Source organism: Lutjanus erythropterus, chromosome 23 (genome assembly GCF_056507025.1).
Source record: "Lutjanus erythropterus isolate fLutEry1 chromosome 23, fLutEry1.hap2, whole genome shotgun sequence".
Taxonomy (NCBI): Eukaryota; Metazoa; Chordata; class Actinopteri; order Lutjaniformes; family Lutjanidae; genus Lutjanus; species Lutjanus erythropterus.
This window is the reverse complement of record NC_139339.1, coordinates 27557312-27581130: the sequence shown is the minus strand read 5'-3', so window position 1 is coordinate 27581130 and position 23819 is coordinate 27557312. Positions and strand designations below refer to the sequence as shown.

General features: G+C 37.8%; 1 protein-coding gene across 1 annotated transcript; it reads right to left on the bottom strand.

The window, feature by feature from the left end:
* Window positions 1–77: 77 nt before the first annotated feature.
* Window positions 78–23615, bottom strand: alox12 (arachidonate 12-lipoxygenase). Its single transcript, XM_084712529.1, has 15 exons — window positions 23345–23615; window positions 14155–14301; window positions 12868–13069; window positions 11573–11657; window positions 11347–11469; window positions 10702–10808; window positions 8585–8757; window positions 8308–8451; window positions 7220–7423; window positions 6255–6341; window positions 5851–6020; window positions 3884–4005; window positions 2444–2544; window positions 2121–2291; window positions 78–765 (listed from the first exon to the last, which is right to left on the bottom strand). The coding sequence occupies exons 2-15, from the start codon at window positions 14299–14301 to the stop codon at window positions 586–588; spliced, it is 2016 nt and encodes a 671-aa protein (XP_084568655.1). The 5' UTR covers window positions 23345–23615; the 3' UTR covers window positions 78–585.
* Between the last annotated feature and the right edge of the window lie 204 nt (window positions 23616–23819).

Genomic DNA, 23819 nt, shown 5'->3' with positions numbered 1-23819 from the left:
AATAGGTAGTGGTCCATGACCTTTGACCCCTTCCAATTCTGTGCCTACAGCATCTCATGCTTCAGTTTGGCTTTTAATTCTGTAAAGATGCTGCTGTCTTGCTAGCACTAAGGGGTGACTCCAAATGCGTTTTTTTCAAGTTATACAAATGGAATTTTTACTTTTAGCAAAAAGTGGTGATGAAGGATAAAGCGCTGATGCCCCGTCCCGTCTCTCAGCCAGGGATGGTTTGTACATAGCAGAAATCTACATCATACTATCGTGGCCTATGTTTCTTTAAATAGGACATGAAAAAATAACATTTTGATGCTAAAACATAAATATGTGAATACATAAAGAACCTCTGGTGGACACTCCATTTACTGCCTGTTCAATGAAGACGTGTCACACAAATCATCAATTGTCTAATCGATGACTTGCAGAAGATTTTTCACACAAATAAAGTATTTTGCCTTACTTGGATTCTCTTGTGTTCTTTTTTTCAACATTTAATAACATAAGAGATCATTTTATTACATGACAGCACCTCTGGGAGCTGTCAGGTGTCACACAGGGTGACTCCTGTATGTAGTCTGTAGTCTGTCTCTATATGGTGATGCTGTTTTCTATGCGGCTGGGCAGGAGGAAAAGGTACTGAAGCTCCAGTCCTTCATTCTGATTGAGGATGTGGCCCTCAATCTTTTTCAGCTCTTCTCTGAAGCTGTCAATCACCTCCTGGGCCCGCCCCTCAGTGAAGTGGTCCTGTGTGTATTGGCCCAATGGGATCTAAGGAAAAGAGAACAGGAGGATGCTGAACTAATGTGGCTGATGTCATGTGATCACTGATTAAAAGAAAAACAAAACACTAAGAATGAAGTGGAAATGACAAAACTAAAGTGAAACTAAAGTTGAAATGTTGAGAATAAAGTCAAAATTTTGGGAATATAATTGAAAGGTCAAGAATAAAGATGAAATAAAGTCAAAATGTCAAGAATTACGTCAAAATTATGGGAGCAAAGTTGAAATGTTGAGTCTAAATTGGAAATGTTGAAATAAAGCAGAAATGATGAGAAGAAAGTGAAAATAAAGTCAAAATGTTGAGAATGAAGTTGAAATGTTACACAAAGTCAAAATGTCAAAAATAGGCAAAATTCTGGGTGTAAAGTCAACATGAAATAAAGTAATAAAGTCAAAATGTCGAGAATAAGGTCGAGATGTCAAAAATAAAGTGAAAAAGTCAAAAAATAAAGTCAAAATGTTGACAATGAAGTTGAAGTGTTGAAATAAAGTGGAAATGTCAAGAATAAAGTTAACATGTCAGGAATAGAAATAAAGACATAAAGTTGAAATGTTGAGAAGAAAATTGAAACGTCAACAACAAAGACAAAATAAAGTCAAAATGTCAAAAAAAAGTAAAAATAATATTTCAGCGTGATCAATTCAACTTTATTCCAGACATTTTTTCCCAGCAGTTTGACTTTATTCTCAAAATGCAATTTTTTTCCCCCTTAAAGGACCAATGTGTAGAATTTAGAGGCATCTCACACTTAGCTTGCAAAATGCAAACACCTCGCCTCACCCTCCCCTTCCAAGAGTGTAGGAGAACAACTGGGGGCCACAAAACTTGTACCTTGTTTGCTTTGTCCGTAGAGACACGACGGTTTTAGAAAGAAATCTTATTTTCATGTAATTATAAAAAGAAAACATACTGCCATATTCTGGCAACAGATCTGACACACTGGACCTTTAAATTGAGGTTTTTCACCTCATGTTTGCTTCAGGGCGACTGAGTTAATCTGCCACAATTCACGCTCTCTCCCATTCATCTCATATTTTCTTTTCAATATGCTGACATTGTCACTTGTACGTTTGAACAACCTCAATATGCTTCTTATTTATATCTGTATTTTATTCATTTTATTTTCTTATTGATCTCATGCAGACACCACTGCTATAACTCAATACTGAAGAAATATTCCCAGTGAAAATAGAAACTGTCTATTATCCAGAGTATAAACAGTGACCTTGCTCGTGGTGATGAGTATTTAGTATTTTTTTCTATACAGAGAGCAAACATAAACATAAAAGCCCTGAATGTCTCATTAGTGGGAACATGAAGCAGCAGACAGAGGTGGACTCACTGCATCTGGCTGCGCTCGGCCCAGGTGCCACGTGATGGCCATCTGCACACACGACTGGCTGACATCGGGGAGGGTGGCCATGATCATCTCCATGGTGACAGCATCTTTGTCTGTCGGTGGGGGGTGTCTCATGGTGCAGGGGGTGTTTGGGACCCAAGCACACCAGTCAAACTGGAAAAAACACCAACAAGACAGGGAAGATGAGTAGGAGGTCTGAACAGTGTGGCAGCCAGGGGGCAGTGTTCCTCACAGAGGCATCTCACAGCTGACAGCATCTTTGGCAACAACTCAGTGTGTGTGTGTGTGTGTGTGTGTGTGAGCACCTGTCCATTGTTAGTAGCAGCATGTTGGGTTGTACTGGTGAAAATGGACACTGACAGCAGGGTGCACAGCTCCTCTCTGCTGCTCAGCTTACTGGCCAGACCTGAACATAACATACAGCCACCATCAACTATTAGATACATGACACAATTATAGAATCTGGTGTCTTTCTGATATGTTTATTTTGGGTTATAGGTAAAGAGAGATACAGCACAGATCAGATATATACAGGTATATACTGAGGATGCCAAGAAAATGATAATGGTGGACTGGAAAGATGCAAAACCACCAATTATAACTGATCGTATCGTACATCGTATGTGGATGTTTAATCAGGTGGAAAGGGTTGTTGTAATAGATTATATTATGATGAAAAAACACTGAAAAAATTATTTATTTAATAATTTGATTTAATTTATTTAAATCATGTTGATGATTTTATCTAGTTATATTTTTAAGTATGCTGTCTATAGACGTGTCCGGTGAAGTAGCAGAAGATAACAAGTCGCCATTGCTGCAGTAGCGTCTCCCTACAGTATGAGCGTGAATGTAAAGCGAGCTGTCATAAGAAGTTTGCAGTTTTCTACTCCGGCACTTACTTTTTACGTAACGGTACTTTTGAAAACAGTGTCTAGGAAGTTGGGAAAAACCTGTGCCGTAAGAGGGCGGAACACACAAAGCAGTCGCCGGATTCATCTGTAAGGCAACCCAGAATTTGCAAGACTGTTGCAAGGTTTTTCATGTTTTCGGTCAAAATGTTCACTCTCACGAGATCTAGTGGATCTGGGGTTCCCTTCTACACACTGTGTCTGCTGTTACTTGGTAGTGACAGCACAGATAATTGGATTGACAGCAGCCCTCAGAAAGTTTCCTTTTATTAATGTTAACCCTTTCTTTTTAATAATCTGTATGAGGTCCTATGTCAGGGAACGTTTTGTTATGCAAAAAGAAAAAGAAAAACTTAAATATGAAGTTTTTAAAAAAAGTATTAGATGCATGAAAACATCACTTCTCCTGCCTCTGACAGCACTTTATATCCTCCTGAGAAATGTTTTCATATTGAATATTATATTGAATATTGAGATTTTTTTCTCCCAGATTTTCTTTGCTTATGTTTTATAACATGTCCCTTGTAATGAACATCGGGTCAATATTTTCTACACAAATGCAGAAACATGTTTTTAAGATAACAATAATTTTAAATAACAATTAATCAATTAATTGATCATTGATGTTACCAAGGATTGATTAACCCTTTGCGACCCTGGGTTTAAACTAGTGCTGGTACTGGTACAAGACTCACAATCCAATGTTGAAATGTTGTCATGAATATTTAACTGTAAAATAAAGGCTAAAAAAAAAGTCAGAAAAGAGAGAATGCAAGAAAAAAAGATGTGAAGATGTGAGGTAACGTGATATGAATATGGACATGAAGAACAGACCAAAGTTGGGGATGTCTGTGAAGCCCTCCATTGCGATGTCTCTGATCCAGGCCTGGAGCTCCGGGTCCTTCTGCACATCCTCGTCTGACTGGTAGTACAGGCTCATCATACCTGAGACAAAACTGAGGGGAGAGACACACTTAGGGTGACTAATCGTGGTTTGAATTACGGGGGAGCTAAGGAGAGCTCAGCTCCCCTGAGAAGGGAACATGAGCTCCCCTGAAATCCTGCTTTGAGACAGTTGACGGAAGCTCTAAAACATGAGGTTCATGAAATAAATAATAATAGTCAAAATATGCCAATGTTATGTGTTTATTCACTCATAACATTATAATTTCTGAACATTTATTTTCACTAATTAACACAATGGTTTGTGTGTACCACAGAGGCCGTGGTGCTGTCCATGATTCTGACACAGAGCGGAGACAATCGATAGACATGCTTGTAAATAGAAATAGAAATAGAAAGTATATTTTTCCACAGACTGAAGTGAAATGGCAAGAAAGATCATCCTGATTCAAGAACTCTTCACATTAGTTTACATTCACAAAGCTCAGGTGATCTTCATTAATAAATGCATTCTTTGATTTTGAAACAGTAGCCTTATATTCTTGTTATCTAGCATCTATGAAATGTTACTGACAGTATTAACTGTCTGCAGTTGTAAAATGTTTTTTGCAGTAACCCTGAAATTGACCGTGCTGCTGCTGTGTACTTCCCTGTGCACACAAGCACATAACATGCTTTCATAGAGTCACGGTGTAATTCAAAGCCTGACACTAATACATGTGGACCTTAGTGATATTTCTCTTCCTTCTGGTGGTTTTAAACTATTTGGATATTTATTTGCATATATATACTACAGCATGGGATTTTCAAAGCTTCCCCAGTGAAAGGTTCCAGGCTGTCTTAGGGACCAGGAGCTGCAGCAGCAACACAACACTGTTCAAGGTACAACAGCACTGTGTTTATCTACAACTTCTCAAACTCTCATGTAGAACTTGGTACCAAGTCAAGTCCTCTTAACATTAGGTCTCCCAAAAGGGTCCATTCTTGGTCCTCTTTTATTCACCATTTATATAAAGAGTAGTGTGGTGACTTTTTCTTGATTATTTACCTGCAGAGCTGAAGTAGAAATCTTGGGACACACAACATGATATGGCTAATGATGACTGGTTACCCTAAACACATATACATATAGAGGACCATAAACAATATTTTGTTTAATTTTATATGATGAATTAACAGACTTATTTGTCTATGTATATTATATACATAACAAAGTCCTGAAAGGTGATACAGTATTTATTTTATCACTATTTTATCAATTTAAAAAAACAAACAAACAAAAAAACAACACTGTTATTTTAAAAGAACACATTTTTATTTAATTGCGTATCATGTGTATCATGTGATTTTTAAAAAATTTTTTTTTGAAAAATGACCATTATTTTGAAAGATCACATACCCATTTTAAATCCAGATGAAAAAGCCTTTCAAGTACTATCTAGTTTCTGTACGATGACATAGCTCTGAGTGAAACAGGATAGGCAGGCAGGATAACGTTGACAGGCATTTGATTTGAATTTGATTTTTTGTATCTTTTTGGCTTATATTGTTAAATAGGTGCAAAAAAAATGCACTGGACATGATCTACAAGGGTTAAAAGGGCATTTCTCATTTCAGTTTGACTTTAAGAAATGATCAGAATTGGTAATGTCACAAAAAGTATTGGTATCCTATCAAATTAAAGTTTTTTTTTATCACTTATCCTGTAATAAACTATGCAGGGTAATTAAACTTTCAGCAAACTTACAGTTAAATGATACTTTAATGATAATACTTGTTACACACTAACTGCTGTTCAACTCTCCCTGATGTCTCTGTCAGAATAAACCAGAGCCAGCAGTGATGTCCTGCCAGCAGCTGGTATGAGCAGGGTGTGTGTGTTGGTGTGTGTTGTGTACCTGTTTATGGCCTCCCACAGCATCAGGCTGTGTTCTCTGTAGAAATACTTTGGGAGCTGGGAAACTCCTCTATCAGTGAAGTCATTTGGGGGCTGGAGGGAGCGGTAGGTCAGCACCTTGTACTCCCTCTGAGCCAGAATCAACAGACCATCACCGCCTGTAGACACAACCTACACACACAAGACTGTCATAAGCACCACCAGTCGGTCAGCATCAGATTGTTTGACAGAGCAACTGAGTTTGTTTTTCATCCTGCAGATAAAAAAGACATCAAAGATGAGTAATGTGGCTGCGATGGGTGGAAGGCCTGGTGACGCATCAAATAACCTCACATCAAATAAGTTAAACCTACATCAAATAAGTTCAAACATTAAAAAAAAAAACAATCAGTCAGAGTGACGCACCCGTTTGAAGATGCCATTAGCAGAGATGAGCTGAGTGCGCCCCCTACAGTTGATCTCTAGAGTGTAGCGGAGATGAGGGGCCAGGAGCTGCAGCAGGAACAGATAGAACACTGTTCAGGGTACAACATCAATGTGTTATCTACAACTTGCCAAACCCTCAGGTAAAACTCAGTTCCAAGGTAAATCCCCTTAACATTAATATAGGTGTGCCACAAGGATCCAGGCTTGGTCCCCTTTTATTCACTCATTTATATAAACAATGTCATCTCTGCCACTTCAAAGTGTCATATACATTTTTATGCAGATGACACTGTTTTCTACGTCACTGGCTGAAGACTAAATATATGCTATTCTGTGCATCATCTGAGAGCATCCAGCCTACTGTCCATATCCAAACTGTTCAGGGTTCTGAAAAAGAAACTGTTGAGTGTTATAAATTACTGTGTTATTGGACAGCAGGCCCATGAGGAACACCTATCAAGCAAGAAAAACGCACAGAAACAAATCCTGTATAAAGGCCTGTGTCTAATAAAGGCTTGTTGTAAAATGTATATATTTGTGAGAAAGCACCAACTCATCAACATCTGCTAAACTCTCTTTTTTATAAACAGTGGTGCATAACCTGATTTTAAACATTAAGAAAAAAAAACACCTTTGTTTTGTGCGAAGGTTCAGGGTCCTTGGAGTTGATAAGAATATTGTGTTGTTTTATAGAGCAGCTGCTGAATTCATTGTTCATTCTGGCATCACGAAATGGTTTGGTAACCTGACCATCAAACTCAGATCACAACTTCAAAACTTGATCAGGAAGGCTGGAAAAATAATTGGAATGTTGCCCTATCCTCTCTCCAGGAGCTATTTGAGGAGACATTTAGGAAGCAGGGTCTTAAAATCGAACATTTTTTCAGCATAACTCCCTGCCAGTGAGATGTTTCAATAATATGCCTTGCGTGGATGTTTGTTACCTTATATACAGGGTGCACAGCGGGCAGCTGCCTCAGAGTGGCCACACAGAACACCTCTATGACAAGGTGAGTCCTGAGCAGGTGAGACAGCAGCTGGAACACCTGGAACTCAGCGTGACGCACCCACATCTTAGCCAACAGCCAGGCCAGGGGCGGGTCTTTGGGCAGGAAGATGGGCGTGTCCCGGCTTGGAGTCTGCTCGAGCTGAGGACGAGGAGAGGACATTGTTACAGGCAGTCCTGTTCCACTGCAGAAACCTAGAACCTCCCAGACCACATGAGCTGCAGCTATAAGTCACACTTTTTAAAAAAAGATTTTCTTCGTATTAAACTGAGACTTATCAAGCTTTCTTGCCGTTAGATTCAATATTGTCTGATTATTAGATTTTCTTATATTTTATAAATATTTCTTCGGTATACATTCAGTCAGATTCATATTAAAAAAATCAACATTTCACTGTTTTTAAATATTTTTTAAATATATTATTTAATATGGTATTCTCCTCTTAAAAAATATGTACATATATCAGATTTACCTTGAATATTTCTAAAAATCATTCTGTATTTTGTGATTTTTATAAAATATAGCAGTAGTAGTAGCAGATTTACTGTCTGTATTTGCATATTTTAAGAATATTTTAAATCATTACATTCAACATTCAATGTTATCATGTCCTTATTAATATATTTCAAAATAATATTTCTCACAAATGCATTTTATATTTTTAAAATATCTTTTAAGATCACCTTCAGTATCTCAGATTTCTATAGAAGTTTCAGTTGTTTTCTTCAGTTTCCTTTAAGTATTTCTTAATTAATTAATTAATTTTTTTTTGTAGATGTTTTCTCAGGGTTAAATTCAGTTTTCTCCAATTCTTATAAAATGTTTTCAGGTTTTCTTTTAATTTCCGAGATTCTATAAATATTAATCAGCTTTACATTCAGTATTGTCAGATTTTTGTATACTTTTCTCAGGTTTACATTCAGTGGTATCATTTCATATTTTCAGCACTGTGACAGGTGGTGTTCAGTCAGTATTTAGTACAGGACAGTACAGATCTATGGACATGATGGGTGTGGTTGATGTACCTGTATAGCGATAGGAATGAGTCCAACATCTGGGTGTTGGTACAGGAGACAGAGTGGAGCAGCGATGTACTGAGGTTTACCCCTGATGGAGTTGGCGGGGATCCCGTCCATGATGGCGTAGTCTAACAGGTAAATATTCCCTGCCTGGACAGAAGAGCGTGGACATGGACGGAGCAAAGAGGATGAGATGAATGAGACATGAATTAAACTTTTTTTTATGGTATCACATTAAAGTCTGGATAGACTGTACACAGACAGATTTGGAGCATATGTCCACCTTGAGTTCCTTGTCCAGGTTGGTCCTGGGAGCCATGGAGCTCTGCACCATGTCTGCACACACGGGGAAGTTCTCTGGCAGCTTCTTGCACCTCTGGATCATCCTCGGGTTTGAGCCATTCATACACTGGTAGCCAAAAAACCAGTCTTCCTTCCAGTGCTCCATACAGTACTCTGAGACAAACACACATGCACACTGGGTCTGAATAACAAATATCATAAGTATTTTGTTAGCACTGAACAACAACACCTCCCATGCAGCTTTGATATCACGTTTTGTGTCTCTGACTTAAATTACAGCTTTACAAAGAGTGGTGATAGACTTTCTCTCTCTGGGAAAACACTGTGTAACAGAGACTGGCTCAGAAGTAGGGCAAAAAAAGTTTAATCTCCTCCCAGTTTTATCCAAATTTTCAGTGAAATTGAGAGGCCTACGGTTATCACACAAGTGTTGCTTGGCTAGCTAGCCTTGGGCTTTACATAAAGTATGTAGACCTCAGTATTCTTCAAATAAAGGCACTTCTAAAGGCTAAAGTGAGGATAAGAGTGCAGATATTCATAGTCTTGCACTTGTTCTTTATTCACCCAAAAAGTGACGCAAGCAGCAGCGTGAGGAATGAGGACTTGAGAGCCAATCGCAAACCAAAACCATATGCCATCACATCATTTGAAAGATTATGTAATCACATCAAAACTCACACACAGCTTTACAGTTTTTTCTCAATCGTTTAAACACATTTTCTGACAGTATAGCTCAACACTTGCAAACTGAAACACTACACTCAAAACCTTGAAATCTTTCCACCAACACTGTACACAGCTTTAATCTGTCAGAACATCAGTTTACATTTTTCTCCATCGTATATACACAAACACACAACTGACCCTTTGCTAAGCCCCACCTTCAAAGAGCAACTGTCCAATCACAGTGTGCAGCAGGCTGTGAGAAGAGTGATACTCTGTTTTTCATGAGTCTACACGGTGGTGTCTTTTGTTGTCTCTCAAAGATGTGAAACACAAGAGGACATGTGTGGGGACTGATTTCATCTGCTCAAACAGAAGCTATGAACATTAGCATGTCCAGCTAACTAATACTAGCTTACCAGCTGAAGTAACTTCAAGTCCAGACAAACTTGTTATATATCACTGCATTTGTGTTAGTTATATAGGGGGTTTGAAGTGGGCCAACAGTGATGCACTTCTCTCAGGCTCACTCTCTTCGGTCTAACCCAGGTTAGCTTAGCACTTATCCTGGCTCTTTTCCTGTGGCGATTGTGGTCTGGCTGGTCTGGCTGGTCTGGTTGAATGATCCGTCTCAAGGTCCGCTGCGCTAATCGAGTCCCTGAGCTTCTTTTTCCCACATTAATGAGTGTATTTCTGTCATCTATCATGTAGATATACCTGCTGTATTTCACCATCTGACCAATGTTTGCTGAGATGTAAGTTAGCTTTAGCTTCAGTCTTTTAGCATGAATGTTATATCACGTTCAAACTGTGCCACAAATTACATGATGTTTGCCAATTTAAATCATAATTTCACAAGTCAAGAAAGTCTCTGTCAGAGGTTTGTCGTAGTTGTAATAGTTTTACATGAAACAGCTCAATGAACTGCATCTCTTATCTTGGACAACACATTATCAACACCAAAAGTGTTGGTAGTGGGACTACATCCCAGTACAAAAACTGACAGGCATCGCAGTTTCAGCAGCTAACGTTCTATATTTATATAAATATATACGTTCTACATTTCTTTACAGTCTCATACTTCAACAGTTTTATGACAAACTGGGAATGTCTTGACTTGCAAAATGATCTTTTAAGTTTACAAACATCATTTAATTAATTCATGGCACAATTCAAACAAGATCAAAAAATAATGTGTCTCATACATGTCACAATGACTAACTCTTATTATATGTTTGCATAAAAAAATACTCTGTATTAGTGTTTACTGAAGATGCAGCATGTTCTTCTTGTTCTTCTACTTCTTCTCATGTTTACTAGAAATGTCAATGAGTTACAGGAAACCACCAAGCCTTTAGATTTAATTTCCCAATCAGATTTTGTAAGGTGTGCGTGTGTGAGTGTGTGAGTGTGTGTGTGCGTGTATTTACACACCAGCTATAGGGCTTCGCAATTTCCAGAAGATCCGTTTGAAATCGTCCAGATCACTCCAGGACCTCCCAAACCTGATGGCAAGCTTCTTCAGAGACAACTCCAGCAGGCTGATGAGAAGGACGGGTATATATGTTCTTAATGTTCATCATGTTGTTGGCATACAGGTGTATACAGGAGTGTGTAGTCATGTTTTCACCATAGGAGCTTTCCTCAGGGACTAGGAACCTTTGGTGGAACTGGTCCCTGCATTTCCACCACAGGGACCTGGGTCTAAATTAAGTTCTGAGGATGTTAATTTATCCCAAAAAGTTTCTGCTTAGCCAGTATTTCCCAAAAGTAGGGAAAGTGGGGGGTGGGGCTTGCAGCTCAGAACATTTCTGATTGGTTGAGTACCTGCAGTACCGTTTTTAAAAATCTGCACTACAGATTAGAGGTTGACATGAGAGTGGATTTTCATTACTGCCCCGTCCTACTCCCACATAAAAACTTTCATGGAGAGAGTCATTTACATATGAATCCCAAAATACATTTGTGAATCATTCTGTGTGCATTTATTCATTATGAGACTGATCTGACTCCATACTCCTGAGACTCAAAGTTCCAGGTACTTTAGGTGGAAACAGCTTATGTTTGTGCACAACCTACGCATATTGTAAGGAATGTTCAAAGTCGCTCCTCTTCTCGTTGTCAAAGCGGACGTCTTGGGGTAAATCTGCTTCTGTTTTAGCGTCGATACATCTGGGAACACCTGGAGCCCACGTTACCCATCTGAGAGACAGTGACACACAGCTTGATACAAATATTAACACGTATAAATCTTAAATACTCTGCACACTGAACCTGTGTCTTTGTGTTGTCGTGTCTGTCGGACCTGTAAGTGTTCTGTCTCTCCTGCAGCTCTGTCTTCCTGTGTGCCAGCAGCAGGGGTGAGGAGTCGTCGTCCCTCTGTGTCTTCGCTACAGAGGCAGGTGGAAGAGAGAGACAGCAAAGTGCAATGATGTCCAACTCACCAAATCATAAAGAATGCACTTTGCATTTGTAATAAAAAGTTATTAATTATAGTTAACAATAATCAAGATATTTCAAAAATTAAATATTGATATCCTGTTAATAATGTAATGTAAATAATCCAGCACCTCTTAAACATATTGTCTTCTCATAAATAATTTCCGTTTCTTTCCATTCTCTTTTCAAATTTTCTACAGATATCGCAATGCCACTGTTATTATCAATTCTTTTGGCAATAATAATCATGTAGTGAAAATCTGATATCATGACAGCCCTAGTAGAAAGGCAAGGTACACTGAATCAAGGTTCTGTAAAATGGAGGAGGTGCATGCATACGTCATGATCAATCACTGACAGAAACGTAGCTTCCACACATTTTTCTTGGCATTGAAATAAGACTTGAAAATGCTAAAAATCATCAAGCAACTGTTAAAATGCTTTTGAGAAGACAAAGATATTTGTTTTCTGATTATTTGAAATTAATTCTAAACACAGAAGAGCGGTTTGTAATGACTGAAATGTAGTCTGAAGCTCTGGCACTGCTTGGACTAGAAAAGAATCACACATATAAATGAGACTGTCATCAGTATATAGGTGTATTTCAGCTTGAATGCCTTTACCGAAGTCATTTGCAAAATAGAAAACAAAACAGGTCCCAACATGGAACTCTGAGGGGCACATTTAGTTTTCGTTTGTTCAGCAGTTTACAGTTTTTCCTAGGGTTAGGGTTAAAGTGTATCTTGAGAAAACAGGAAGAGGTGGAGTTAAAGTACCTGTCAACTTGTCATATGAATTTTCTTGAGATGTGGTTTGTCATATACAGATACAGATCACGTTAACAGCAATGGTGATGAAGTTTCTGAGTATCAGCTCACTATCCAACAACAGTGTAAAATATTTGAAAGACTGATCAGTCCACACATGCACAAGGATGTGAATGTCAGTAGCTTTGTGCCAGCACAAACATAGAACACAATGCTTGGCTTTCAAGAGAAATTTAAATGTAAATGAAACTGTTTTCCATAGATAAAGCTGCTGCTCAGGTTAGGCCAGCTCCACTGGATCAGTTTGGAGTTGGTTATTTTGCTCAAAGGCACCATGACAGTACCTTTATTGTTTACCCTTAGAAGTCCATAGGGGCCATAGAATTTTTTCTACCTGTTCCTTCTCTGATCTCCAGCTTAATGTCTCCTACAAGCCAGCGGTAACAAGGGAACGTGAGCACTTTCTCTTCGCCTGGAGGCTCCACTGTGACATAGCGACAGAACCAGTTGTCTTCTATCCAGTACCTCTGTTTCTCCAGTCTGACCAGTAGCACGGAGCCTAAGGGTGAAGGGCTGGTCACCTTGTACTGATCCACCTGATGCAGATGGAGGGAGGGAGAAAGAGAAAGAAAAAAATTAATTGAATTTGATCTAAACTGGGACTTAGAAATTCCAACTTCCCAGTTGGAAATTTCAACTGGAATGCCTCCTGAAGATGGAGGAACCCCAACCTCAAAATCCAATATGGCTACTCCACCCAACTACAGACTACTGTCTTTGGACACATTGCTATAATGTTTATATGCACAAAATACTGCAGAATGCGTTGTTATCAATATCAAAATGTTTTCTGACTTCTTGTACTGAAATGTGGTAAACTTGGGTGTGACGTCATTCCCAGGTCCGATGTCCGAACTCTGAGGTAGATGGAACAAACCATAATAGCATCTCTAACTGGAACGGGAACTGGAAAGGGAACATCTGTGTCAAATAAAACTGCATGTATGAATGTAAAACTAAACCTGAATAGGTCACTCAGTGGAGTGTAGATCTCCACCGCGCAACAGATGGTGAAGCACCTACTGCAATGCCACCAGGAGTAACCAGCACAGATTTTCAAAGTTTTGAATCAAGTGTTTTTGTGTACTATAGTGTCGGTATGCTTTAAGATGCACAGAACAGTGTGATGGTGTCATAACTGTATAAACTTAATAAGGAAAAATTACACAGGACGATAAGTCCAAACTTCACAGTTTAAACACTGTTAACATTCCAAGCAACCAAGTGGTTTTACAACAACCCTCAAGCTTCTGGTTGAGGTTGTGAAAAAGTTTGTTGTATTGCTCCCTTTTGCTTTTATGTTTAACCACACTATTGTTGTTGTTGTGCATAAAAGTTTAACATCATCATGTCAAAAAGTATTGCCATTGTCATGATTATCATTATCTGTGTTTTTTCATCATATCAAAAACTGTATTGATATATTGTGAACAGTACGGCACATTTCTGCTTTGGGTTGTTGGCAGTGGAGTTTTTTTTTTGTTTAACTGTGAAATTGTTTCCGCCATGTTTTAACAACAGAAAATAGAGGACTGTCCTCAGTCTCCACTGATCGAGTTTGTTTGTTTAAAAGGACATCACTGTATTTAACAGTAATCACAACACCATTCCACACACTTACTGCTCCTCGACAGAAGTCCAGTCCAGGGTTGTCCAGCAGGGTGCGTTCACTCTCTCCTTTCTCCCCCACCAGGGTCACATAGATATAGTTGTTGGTGCCTGAATACTCTGATGTACCAGTTGCGACTGTTACAGTGTAGACTTCCATCTATGGACATGAACACACATGAGATGGTGATTGCCAAGGGTTCTATGGCCAACATGTGGGTACTTGAAGGCCACAGCAGCCTGAGGCTGTCATAGGTAGCATTTTGTTGCATTTATGTGCCCTAAGCGTAATTTTTTTGTGGTGCCACTATGTGGTTTTTGTCCAAAACGTCATTTTATAGAGTGGCCATTTTTGTAAAAGGGAGATTCTTGGTAAATGTAGAACCCATTTTCATTCAGACAACTTGACATGAGAGGTCAAAGACCTTTGAAAATAGTTACATCAGTTCTTACCTTACCAAAATGTAGCCTAACATTAGTCGTAATTGACCCTCCTGAAACACGTGGTTATTACTGATGGATTCTTTAGATATTCTACCAATATTTTCACTTCTCCTTCAAAACCACTGTGGCCTCTGAAAGACAGAACAGGTGACCAAGAAAATACCACAACTCATGTAGACACCTGCCTGATAAACCCCGCATCCCCAAGCTCAAATTCATAAACCCACATACCAAGCCCGCCCCCACAAACAAAACATGTGAATAGTCATACAAAAAACAAATAGTCACTGAGACAAATTCCATACTGACAATAAAAAAAGAAAACAACAACAACAAAAAGACAATAATTACCAAGAGTCAGTCATGAGTTTACACCACTGACTGCATTTCAAAGACATATAACCTATAGCAAACAGACAACGGTCCACAGTGTCAGAAAGCATATATTTTACAATTTACAGTAAATTCATGCTTATTTATAACATATCACATGGAACGTATGAACAAGCAGATCGAAGTTGTTATCTGGTCAGAACATAAAAGATAAAAAAGGGCCCCAGATTTTGTCGTATTTACTCACAGAGTCTATATTGCTGTATATGACTCTTTCCAGTTTAGCTATTTTAGCAAGAGCATTATATCAGTCCTAAATAGTAGGACAACAGACCTCCTTCCTTTTAATGTACAGTAATTTTTTAGCAATTTGCAGTAGCATTTGTGTTCTTGCTATATCGCTAACCCTTTGACAAACCTCAACCCGGAAGCTTTTAATTGTAGCACAGTCCCAAACCATGTGCAGGTAGGTCCCTACCTCAGCTAAGCATTTCCAACAAGTACCTGTTGGTCTAAGGCCAACTCTGTGTAGCTTGCTAGGGGTCCAGTGGTACCGATGCACCGTTTTCAGTTGCATCAACTTCAGTGACCCATCCTTTGAGACAGTGAGGGCCCTACTCCAAACTTCATCCCACTCTTCCTCAGTAATTTCACAGGCCTCTTGATGGCCTGAAAATCTGATGTTATTTCGCTAATAAGTTCTTCATAGATCCCAGATGAGTTTATTTTAGATTGCTCTCCTTCCAATAAACATTTGTCCCAGTATGATGCCAGGGTCTTTACCATTATTCCCAAAGGTTTCCACTGCACTTCTTAATTGGAAGTCTTTCCACCAGGGTAATAGAACAGGAGAGGTTGCTGTGCTCAGTTCAGTATAAGATTTAAATCCAACATCTGTATAAAGATCAGTCACTCTGGAAATGCCACTTCTGTGAAACTCCTTCCATTGGACTGGCTTCTTGCCTACAGTTATGGAGGGTATCCATGGAGACCGTGACACTAGTTCTTTAGATAATTTATGGATCGACAACCAGATGTTGTATAAGAAGCCCAGACAGGGGTGAGGCTCATCCATTCCATGCTTTCTAATATATAGTATCTTTCAATTGAACAGGTAGCATAAAATGCTGCCAGATATTAGCCCATGATAGTTTGGGATAAGGAGACCTTACTGTTGCTATAAATCTATTCAGTATAAAAGCCCCATGGTAAAGCTGGAGATTAGGCAAATTGAACCCTCCTTTATCTTTAGGTGTCTGCAAAGTTGCAAGGCTAAAACGTGCCTTTCTCCCACTCCATAAAAAAATATGAATATGCTTATTAACTAGTTTTTCTATATATTTATGCAGATGGTCAAATCATAAAACAAGCTGATGAGTTTAAAGACTTAGATGTTATTCTAGATTCCACTATTACATTCAAAAGGCATATTAAAAAGATATGACATGTATTATAACAAAGCTAACTTTAGACATACAGTATTAGGAACTCATTTACAGCTGAAGCTTTGAAGAATGCTTTTTTTTCTTATTTTCATGACTACATATCATGTTGGTCTCAGGCAAACAAGACTGCCTTAAAAACACATTGTACTCAGGTGTCAGTTTAGTGCACAAGATAATCCATAAAGCTCCTTCTAGAGACCGGTAGGTTTAATGCCACTCCAGAGGAGGACAGACTGTTTGTTGTGTGAGCTCAGTGAAACTGAGAATGAGGTTCACTTTGTGTTTTGTTGTCCTGCCTATGAGGACTTAAGGGGTGTACTTTTCACTATAATGTCACTAAATGTTTTTTGGTTGGATGAGTATGTGAAACTTGAGTTGTGCTTTAGTAAGGGGACCTTTTCTGTAGCAGATTTTATTTCTCAGGCCCGGTAGAGAAGGCAGAATATTCTGTTTATGTGATGAAATGGACTGTAATTTTGTAACGGAAGGAAAATGTTTGTGCACTGCAACTGTATTTGATGTCTTATAAACTCATGAGGGTTGGGCACTGTTTGTGGATGACACAAAAATAAAAAGAATCAATCAATCAATCAATCAATCAATCAATCAATCAATCAATCAATCAGTCTCCACAGTTGGAGCAGAGCAAAAGGAGACTGCATCGTCCTTAAATAAAGCTCTACTTTTGAGGAATGGCCAGTCTGGATAACTGCATACTTCCATATTTTATTCTGTAGAATTAGAAAATGGATTTTAAGTAACCAGTCTTGTCAACGTTCAATTGACATTTTGACAACTTGTTTTTATTAAATAACTAAACTCATAGTTGACTCTGTGTTCTAACTCTGGGTTAATTTTATGAGCGGGTTGACACTGAGATGTTTTCTGAAACAAACCAACAAATCAACATGTCAGCAGTTAGATAACATGATCCTGCTGGTATTTCTTAGAGAGACCACAGGAAATGTTTCATCAACCTGTTCTTGTTATAATTGAAGCTATGACATTGTTCAGCATTTCATATGAATCAAACTCTTCATCACAAAATGAGTAAAGGGTCGTTGTCACGCATTCTGTGAGGCCACTGACACGCCAATGTGGGTGTTTTTTTCCTGAAAATCATTTGAATATCATTTCAATAGTAACCACACTGATGCAAATGAGCTGATGAAACAACAGATAAGTGGTGTGATAGAGCAGCCCACAAACCTGCAGCAGGATGTGACTGAGAGCTGCTGCTAGCATCATGAGACATAACATGCTGTAACACTAAAGGTGTTACCCCTAACCCTCTTACAGAACCTCTGACCTTTGGGTTACAAGCTCTGTAATAGTTTAAATTATATTTAGCAAAAATGGTTAATAAATAATTATTGCATATAGTCACAGCAGTATTTTCCTAAAGAGTGAAACCACAATGATCCCATTCAAATTTTAGCTTGATCTAGTATTACTCAGAGCAAGAAACAAATAAATGTATTCTATAAAATTATAAACATGTTATTTTAACATGAAAAATGACAAATTTCTTCTAGAATCATCACAAAAAAGTAATCATATCCTACAGGAAAAGACTTGGAAATACTGCTATTTGTAGTAAGTAGGGGTATTTGTGTCAAAATATGAGAGCAAAAAACAAAATTCTGCAAGTTGCAGTGGTGTTACAACCATCCCCAGTCTCCCCTACTTTATGTTCCTCAAATTCTTCAGTTATTCTACAGCTTTGGATCATCTAATCTAATTATTTGTATTTTAATGTGAGCAACTTAATGGAACTTGAGACCACTTATGAAGTCTCACTGACAAAGACAATAATAGTTCTAAGCAACCAAGACGCCCGTCCAACTGCGCAAACAGTGGCAATTTCCTTGTGGTCAAAATGACCACTGATGGCCAAAATGAATAAAAATGATCACATTTCCTTTGATAGTGTTTGTGTAATGTAATGTTTGTTACTTTGAGCTAATACACAGATCAATAAAGGGTGTCACACACATTTGTCATCTGCATATAATCAGCCAATCACAGCTGTGTATCAGTTAGACACTGCAAGTTTAATTCCAGACTTGCTTTAAAAGCCACTTAGGAATTTATTTGAAATATATGGAATAAAACTTGAATGAAAGTCGGAATATATTGAATGAAACTTTGAACACGTAGAATGAAAATCAGAATATATGGAAAGAAATAATGTATTTATAGAAATGTGTATCTGTTCGAGTGAAATCTTCAGAATCAATAACCTGTCATCTAGACTCCTGGCTTCACAAAGTGGCTCCAGCTGAAACATTTCAATACTTTGTTGACGTGTAAAATTTAGCATCAGTCAGTCATCATCCAAATGACAGTGAATACATTTCTTCATCAGTTTAATGGTAGTTAATAGAGATGAAACAATTACCAGTTTCATAATGAAAAAAAAATGCAATAAAAGTCCTGATGATTATGATTATGATTTCAGGGCTTTTCAAGATTTTCAAAATAAAAGGTGGTGAAATGATTTCAGTGTGTGTATCAGTATTTTTTTTTTTTACATTTTCAACAGAATTTAACAAAACCTTGATAATACTGAGAACTGTTTGGTAACAAGAATCATCCAATGAAATGTTCATCCCATTTCATTGTTAGATGTTTATATGTTTACCACCAGTATTATATTGTGCAGTACATGCATTCACCAGGGTGTAAATGATCTCCTCATTATCAAGCAGAGCTGATACCATCTCATGTTGACTCACTCTGGCAGCTACATCTGTACAGAATAATATCACACACTGAAAATGCAAGATGGCGTCAGTATCTTGATGATTTCAGACTTTTTACAATATTCTCAAGTTTCATTCCATATAGTCCCACTGTCATTCAATATATTTAATATTTCCTTCAATATATTCAACCAGTTTTCATCCCAACTCATCCAATACAAAAGTGTGGCCAGAGCAGGTGGTTAATGTTGTAAAATGCTTGCAGTTTTGGTAGGTTAGGGACAAAAATACTTTTAAGTTAAAGATATGACCATTTTTGGGGTTGACATTACGTATGTCATGTGACATCACTGAAGCGACTCACAAAACATAAGCCACATGACAAAACGTTTTGGTTTCATGAACCCTGCTCTCCTGGGTGGAGCTCCTGTGTTTATTTGAGCCATCCATCCACCTTCACCTCCTCCATGTATTGACTTTCTCACTCTTTATAGTACGTCAGCCCAGGATGTCTCGTACAGCTGCTGATGGGTTTACACTGAAGTCACTCGAAAAAACCTGCTGCATCTCTTTCATCTGTATGAGTCACTGAGAGACAAATCATCACCATGTGATGAGCTGGGAATGGGATCGGACCGAGATGTTCAAACGGTCACGCCATACAGTTTCCAATTACCTGTTAATAAATGTAGTCAGTAACATAATCCAAGTATGACAATAGTCATGTAACTTGGTTCTTTTTGGATTACCTCAATATAAAATATAGTGAAACTGTTAAGCCTAATACAGTGTTGTTAGGGCTGCAAGTAACCATTATTTTCATCATTGATTAATCAGTTGATTATTTTCACAATTAATCAATTAGTTGTTTGATTCATAAAATGTCAGAAAATGGTGAAAAATGTTCATCAAAGTCCAAGATGACAGTTTAAGAAGCTGAAATCAGAGAATTTTGACTTCTTTTTCTTAGAAAATGACCTATCACAACAGATGCAGATTGAGGTAATTGCTGATTAATAATAAATTAGAAGTCTTTTATGAAAAAAAAAGTGAAATTTCCATCCAGTGAAGCATTTTTTCACTAGAGGCCATGATGATGAATTGGCAGCTGTGTGTTCACTGTGCATGGTAGGATATCATTCTTTACATTAAAACTTTAACCATACTAATAATCTCCATTTTACTAAATGTAGCTGTAATCTGATTATGTCTTCTTTCATCTGTGACTGTAATGGAATACAGTTTCCTTTTTTTTGTATCCAGATTATGTAATCCTATTACATGTAATCCATCTTGTATATTAGGGGTCACAGGGCAAAAGTTCTCTTTTAAATCCAGTGAAAACAGCAGACAAGCCATTACAATCCCTGAGACTAGTACTGGTCCCAGTCCTGGACTAGTACTCCTCTACTGAAACACAGTAGCACTTCCTGTCCTCAGGATTTCTGTGTTGGCTCTGTTTGTGGAAATTAAACTGTATTTACAGATGGAGGAATATGCATCATATGAGGATGATATACACTAAAACAATTATGGTTTTCACGCTAGATTTAGACACCACACCCAAGACAGAACCACATAATTGGCTAATAATGCAGAACTCACCTCAGCTGATATTCTACTAATATGGTGCAATTTCCCTACCAAACATGCGATGAAGGAACAAGGTACACCGTAGATATATTCATCATTAAACAACACAGGGTTGTATAACACCATGAAGCTGTAGTTCTCTTTTAGCAACTCACAAAAAACAGTGTTACATTTATACACAGCAGATTAGTTGAAAGGCTAATAAATCGTAGAAATAAAAGCAAAACAAGCTAATTTACATGGCCACAACCTGCAGTACGTTTTTATGATTTTCTTGATGTCGTGGAGCCTCAGTGATTCACATTTCTTATAATTTTCTATAGGTTTAAATTGCTGGGATCAGTTTGAAATTTGTGATTTGAATTTGAGAGAAAAGGAATATTTTTCAAAGATCTAGACTCCGTGTATTAAATGTTAAATGCATGGCCATGGACCACTTTTGACTTTAAATATAGTTTAAAAATTAAAATTTGCAACATAAAATTAATAAGGGGCACCCCCAAGAAACATTTTGCACAGGGCCTCCAAAAAGTTAAATACGGCCCTGGTATAGTTCGACGTTTCTGAGAAAATGTAAAGGAAATCAAATTTGTTTGTAATGTTTGTCAGTCTGACTGAAGAGTTGTTGGTTCAACTTAATACCTTTGTTTTCTCAAGAACAACTGAATCACTACCAAGTTTACTTGACTTGAAATATTAAGTTTTTCAGTTAACTGAACATTTTAAAGCTGCCTGGACATGAACATTTTAAGTTAAAACAAATGTTGAACAATGCTTTTAAGTCCCAGCAGTGAAATTTTGGATTTATTTAAAATTTTCTCATGTGATGCTTGATGAATATATGAATGGTGATATTAAACATATTGACAAAAATGACTAAATAATCTGATTTAATAACACTGAAGCATTTTATGGGTCCAAATGCTTTTGTTCATGTCTTAAAACTGCGGTCTCAATGTTCAGATACACGAAATAAGTTAATAAAACATTCTGACATTATTTCAAATAAAATTCTTTCATATAAATATGACTTTACACCATGCTAAAACTATTTCTTTTGTTTACTGATCGTTTATATGATTTTTTTTTTTATCTAAAAGTTTGTGTCCCATACTTCTGTGTCCTTCCTCTAATGCTGAAACCCATTGTTAACTTTTTTATTTTTTCCAAATCCAAACAAATCTACTTCCTGTGGAAACATAAGCGAGCAAGCGAGCACATGGCTGACTTGCTGGGCCACCAACACCAGGTTACCCTTTTAACTCTGGAGCAGTCATAGTATATCCTCACCAGACAGCTTATTAAAATGAATTTCATGTTACTGTTGAATTCATGAATATGAGATACTAGGACTCAAAGCTAACATAGCAGATCTTGCCAGCTGCCATTTATTACATTTAAATGAGCTCTGCAACAGTTTTAGGTGCTGTGGTGAAGACCTTGTGTTACAGTAGAGGCAATTTTACATTAAAAAAAAGGTAACTTCAGTATTTTTCAACCTGGAGCCTAATGCTAATGAGCTGCTAATGGAGCTAATGCAAACAGCAGATTATTGTTAAATGGTAAATTATTAACATTTACCATTAACACTGTGTCCTGAACAACACAAGGTGTCATTATTACTGCTCTGTGATAGTTATTAATATGATTTTAATGTGCAAACATTACTTTAACAGTAGACATATTATTCATAGGTTAGAATTGAATATCTGTCATTAAAAACATATTTTCTTTAGTGTTTATGTACACAACTGACATTTGAGGTTACTGTTCAAATTTTCCATTGAGTAGAAAAAAATCATGAAATCTCATGTTGTTTTTTGTCATTCAGTATTTACAATGTTGTACAAGCCTGATGAAATTTTATATGAAAATGTATTAAAGGGATAATTCACCCAAAATCGAAAAGGAAAACAGTGTTGCAGAATCTCCTGAACTATTGTAGTGAATGGTGCCCAGTTTTCAACTGTAAAAATAACAAGGAAAAAAAATACATAAAATGGCTCCATACTGCTCGTCTGGTGTAATCCAAGCCTCCTAAAGCCCCGACATGCCAAGTTGACTGGAAAGACATCATTTCCACCATGTTTTTAGTTGTTTAGTTTGTTCTTTTGCTTGTAATTACCACCCACTACTTGAAAATTTTGTTTTGTAATTATCACATAATTATGAAATTTGGGGTAATTAGGAGGAAATCTGTAAGAATTTCAAATATATCACCACCTATTTACCATGAAATTATTGAACCTGGAAATTGAAGCATTACCAATAAAAACATTAAACATAAAGAACAAATAGTGAAAAACAAGAAAAAACAAACATGTTCCAGATTAAAATATTAATGCCTACATGCAATTTTGGGTATCTGTTTATATTTATTAGAGCCTTTGGTTAAAATCAAAAGTCACAGACTGATTTTTACTCGTTTTGGAGTCAAATGTGCTTGAAGAAAGTTGGAAAAAAAGCCCAAGTTGAGCATTTGGAGTCACAAGCAGTAACACAGACGACACAGTGATGCAACCTGTGTTTTTCAGTGCCAGAAAAGGAACAGCCCCCGACGGTGAGAGCAAACAGTCAGCAGTCTGTGTCAGCCTGGTAACACTGAGTGGAGTTACTTCAGTGCGGTCATGCTTACTTGCATCTGAACTCCCTGGGCTGTAAGAAACTAGTGAGAAACACTCACCGTGCTGCAGAAGTGTGCTCACAGCTGAGGCTCGCAATATTTCCTCTGGCTCTGTTTGCTTTCTGCCACTTCCCTCTCGTGTCCCTCTCTCCTCCGTATCCTGTTTTGCCTCTCTTTCTCTGTCCTCTGAGTCCTCAAAGATCTGGAAGTTCAACAGTTCAAAAGTTAGCTGGTCCACAAATGCAGCAGTCCTCCCCTGGTTTCTCTGCTGCAGCAGGAGTCTCACTCCCTCACTCTCACTCTCACTGCACAGCTCTGCTCACTGTCTCTCTCTCACAAAGCCCTCAGTCTGTGTGCAGTATCACCTTGCACACACACACACACACACACACACACACACACAGAGAGAGAGAGAGAGAGAGAGAGAGGGAGTTACAAAAGGGAAGTTGGGTCAGTATCTGGGTTGAGCAGCAGCTGTATAACCACTCTAAAGCAGAAGATGAAGGAAATAACACATGTAGTTAGATGTCTGGCT

What these genes read in the sequence shown, in the direction of transcription:
- alox12 (XM_084712529.1), bottom strand. Translation starts at nt 14,301, where the DNA reads ATGGAAGTCTACACTGTAACAGTCGCAACTGGTACATCAGAGTATTCA. An exon ending in ATTGCGAAGCCCTATAGCTG is followed by an intron (nt 8,758 to 10,701) that starts GTGTGTAAATAC and finishes TGTTTGTCTCAG; the next exon opens with AGTACTGTATGGAGCACTGG. An exon ending in CTGTGCACCCTGTATATAAG is followed by an intron (nt 6,342 to 7,219) that starts GTAACAAACATC and finishes TTCCTGCTGCAG; the next exon opens with CTCCTGGCCCCTCATCTCCG.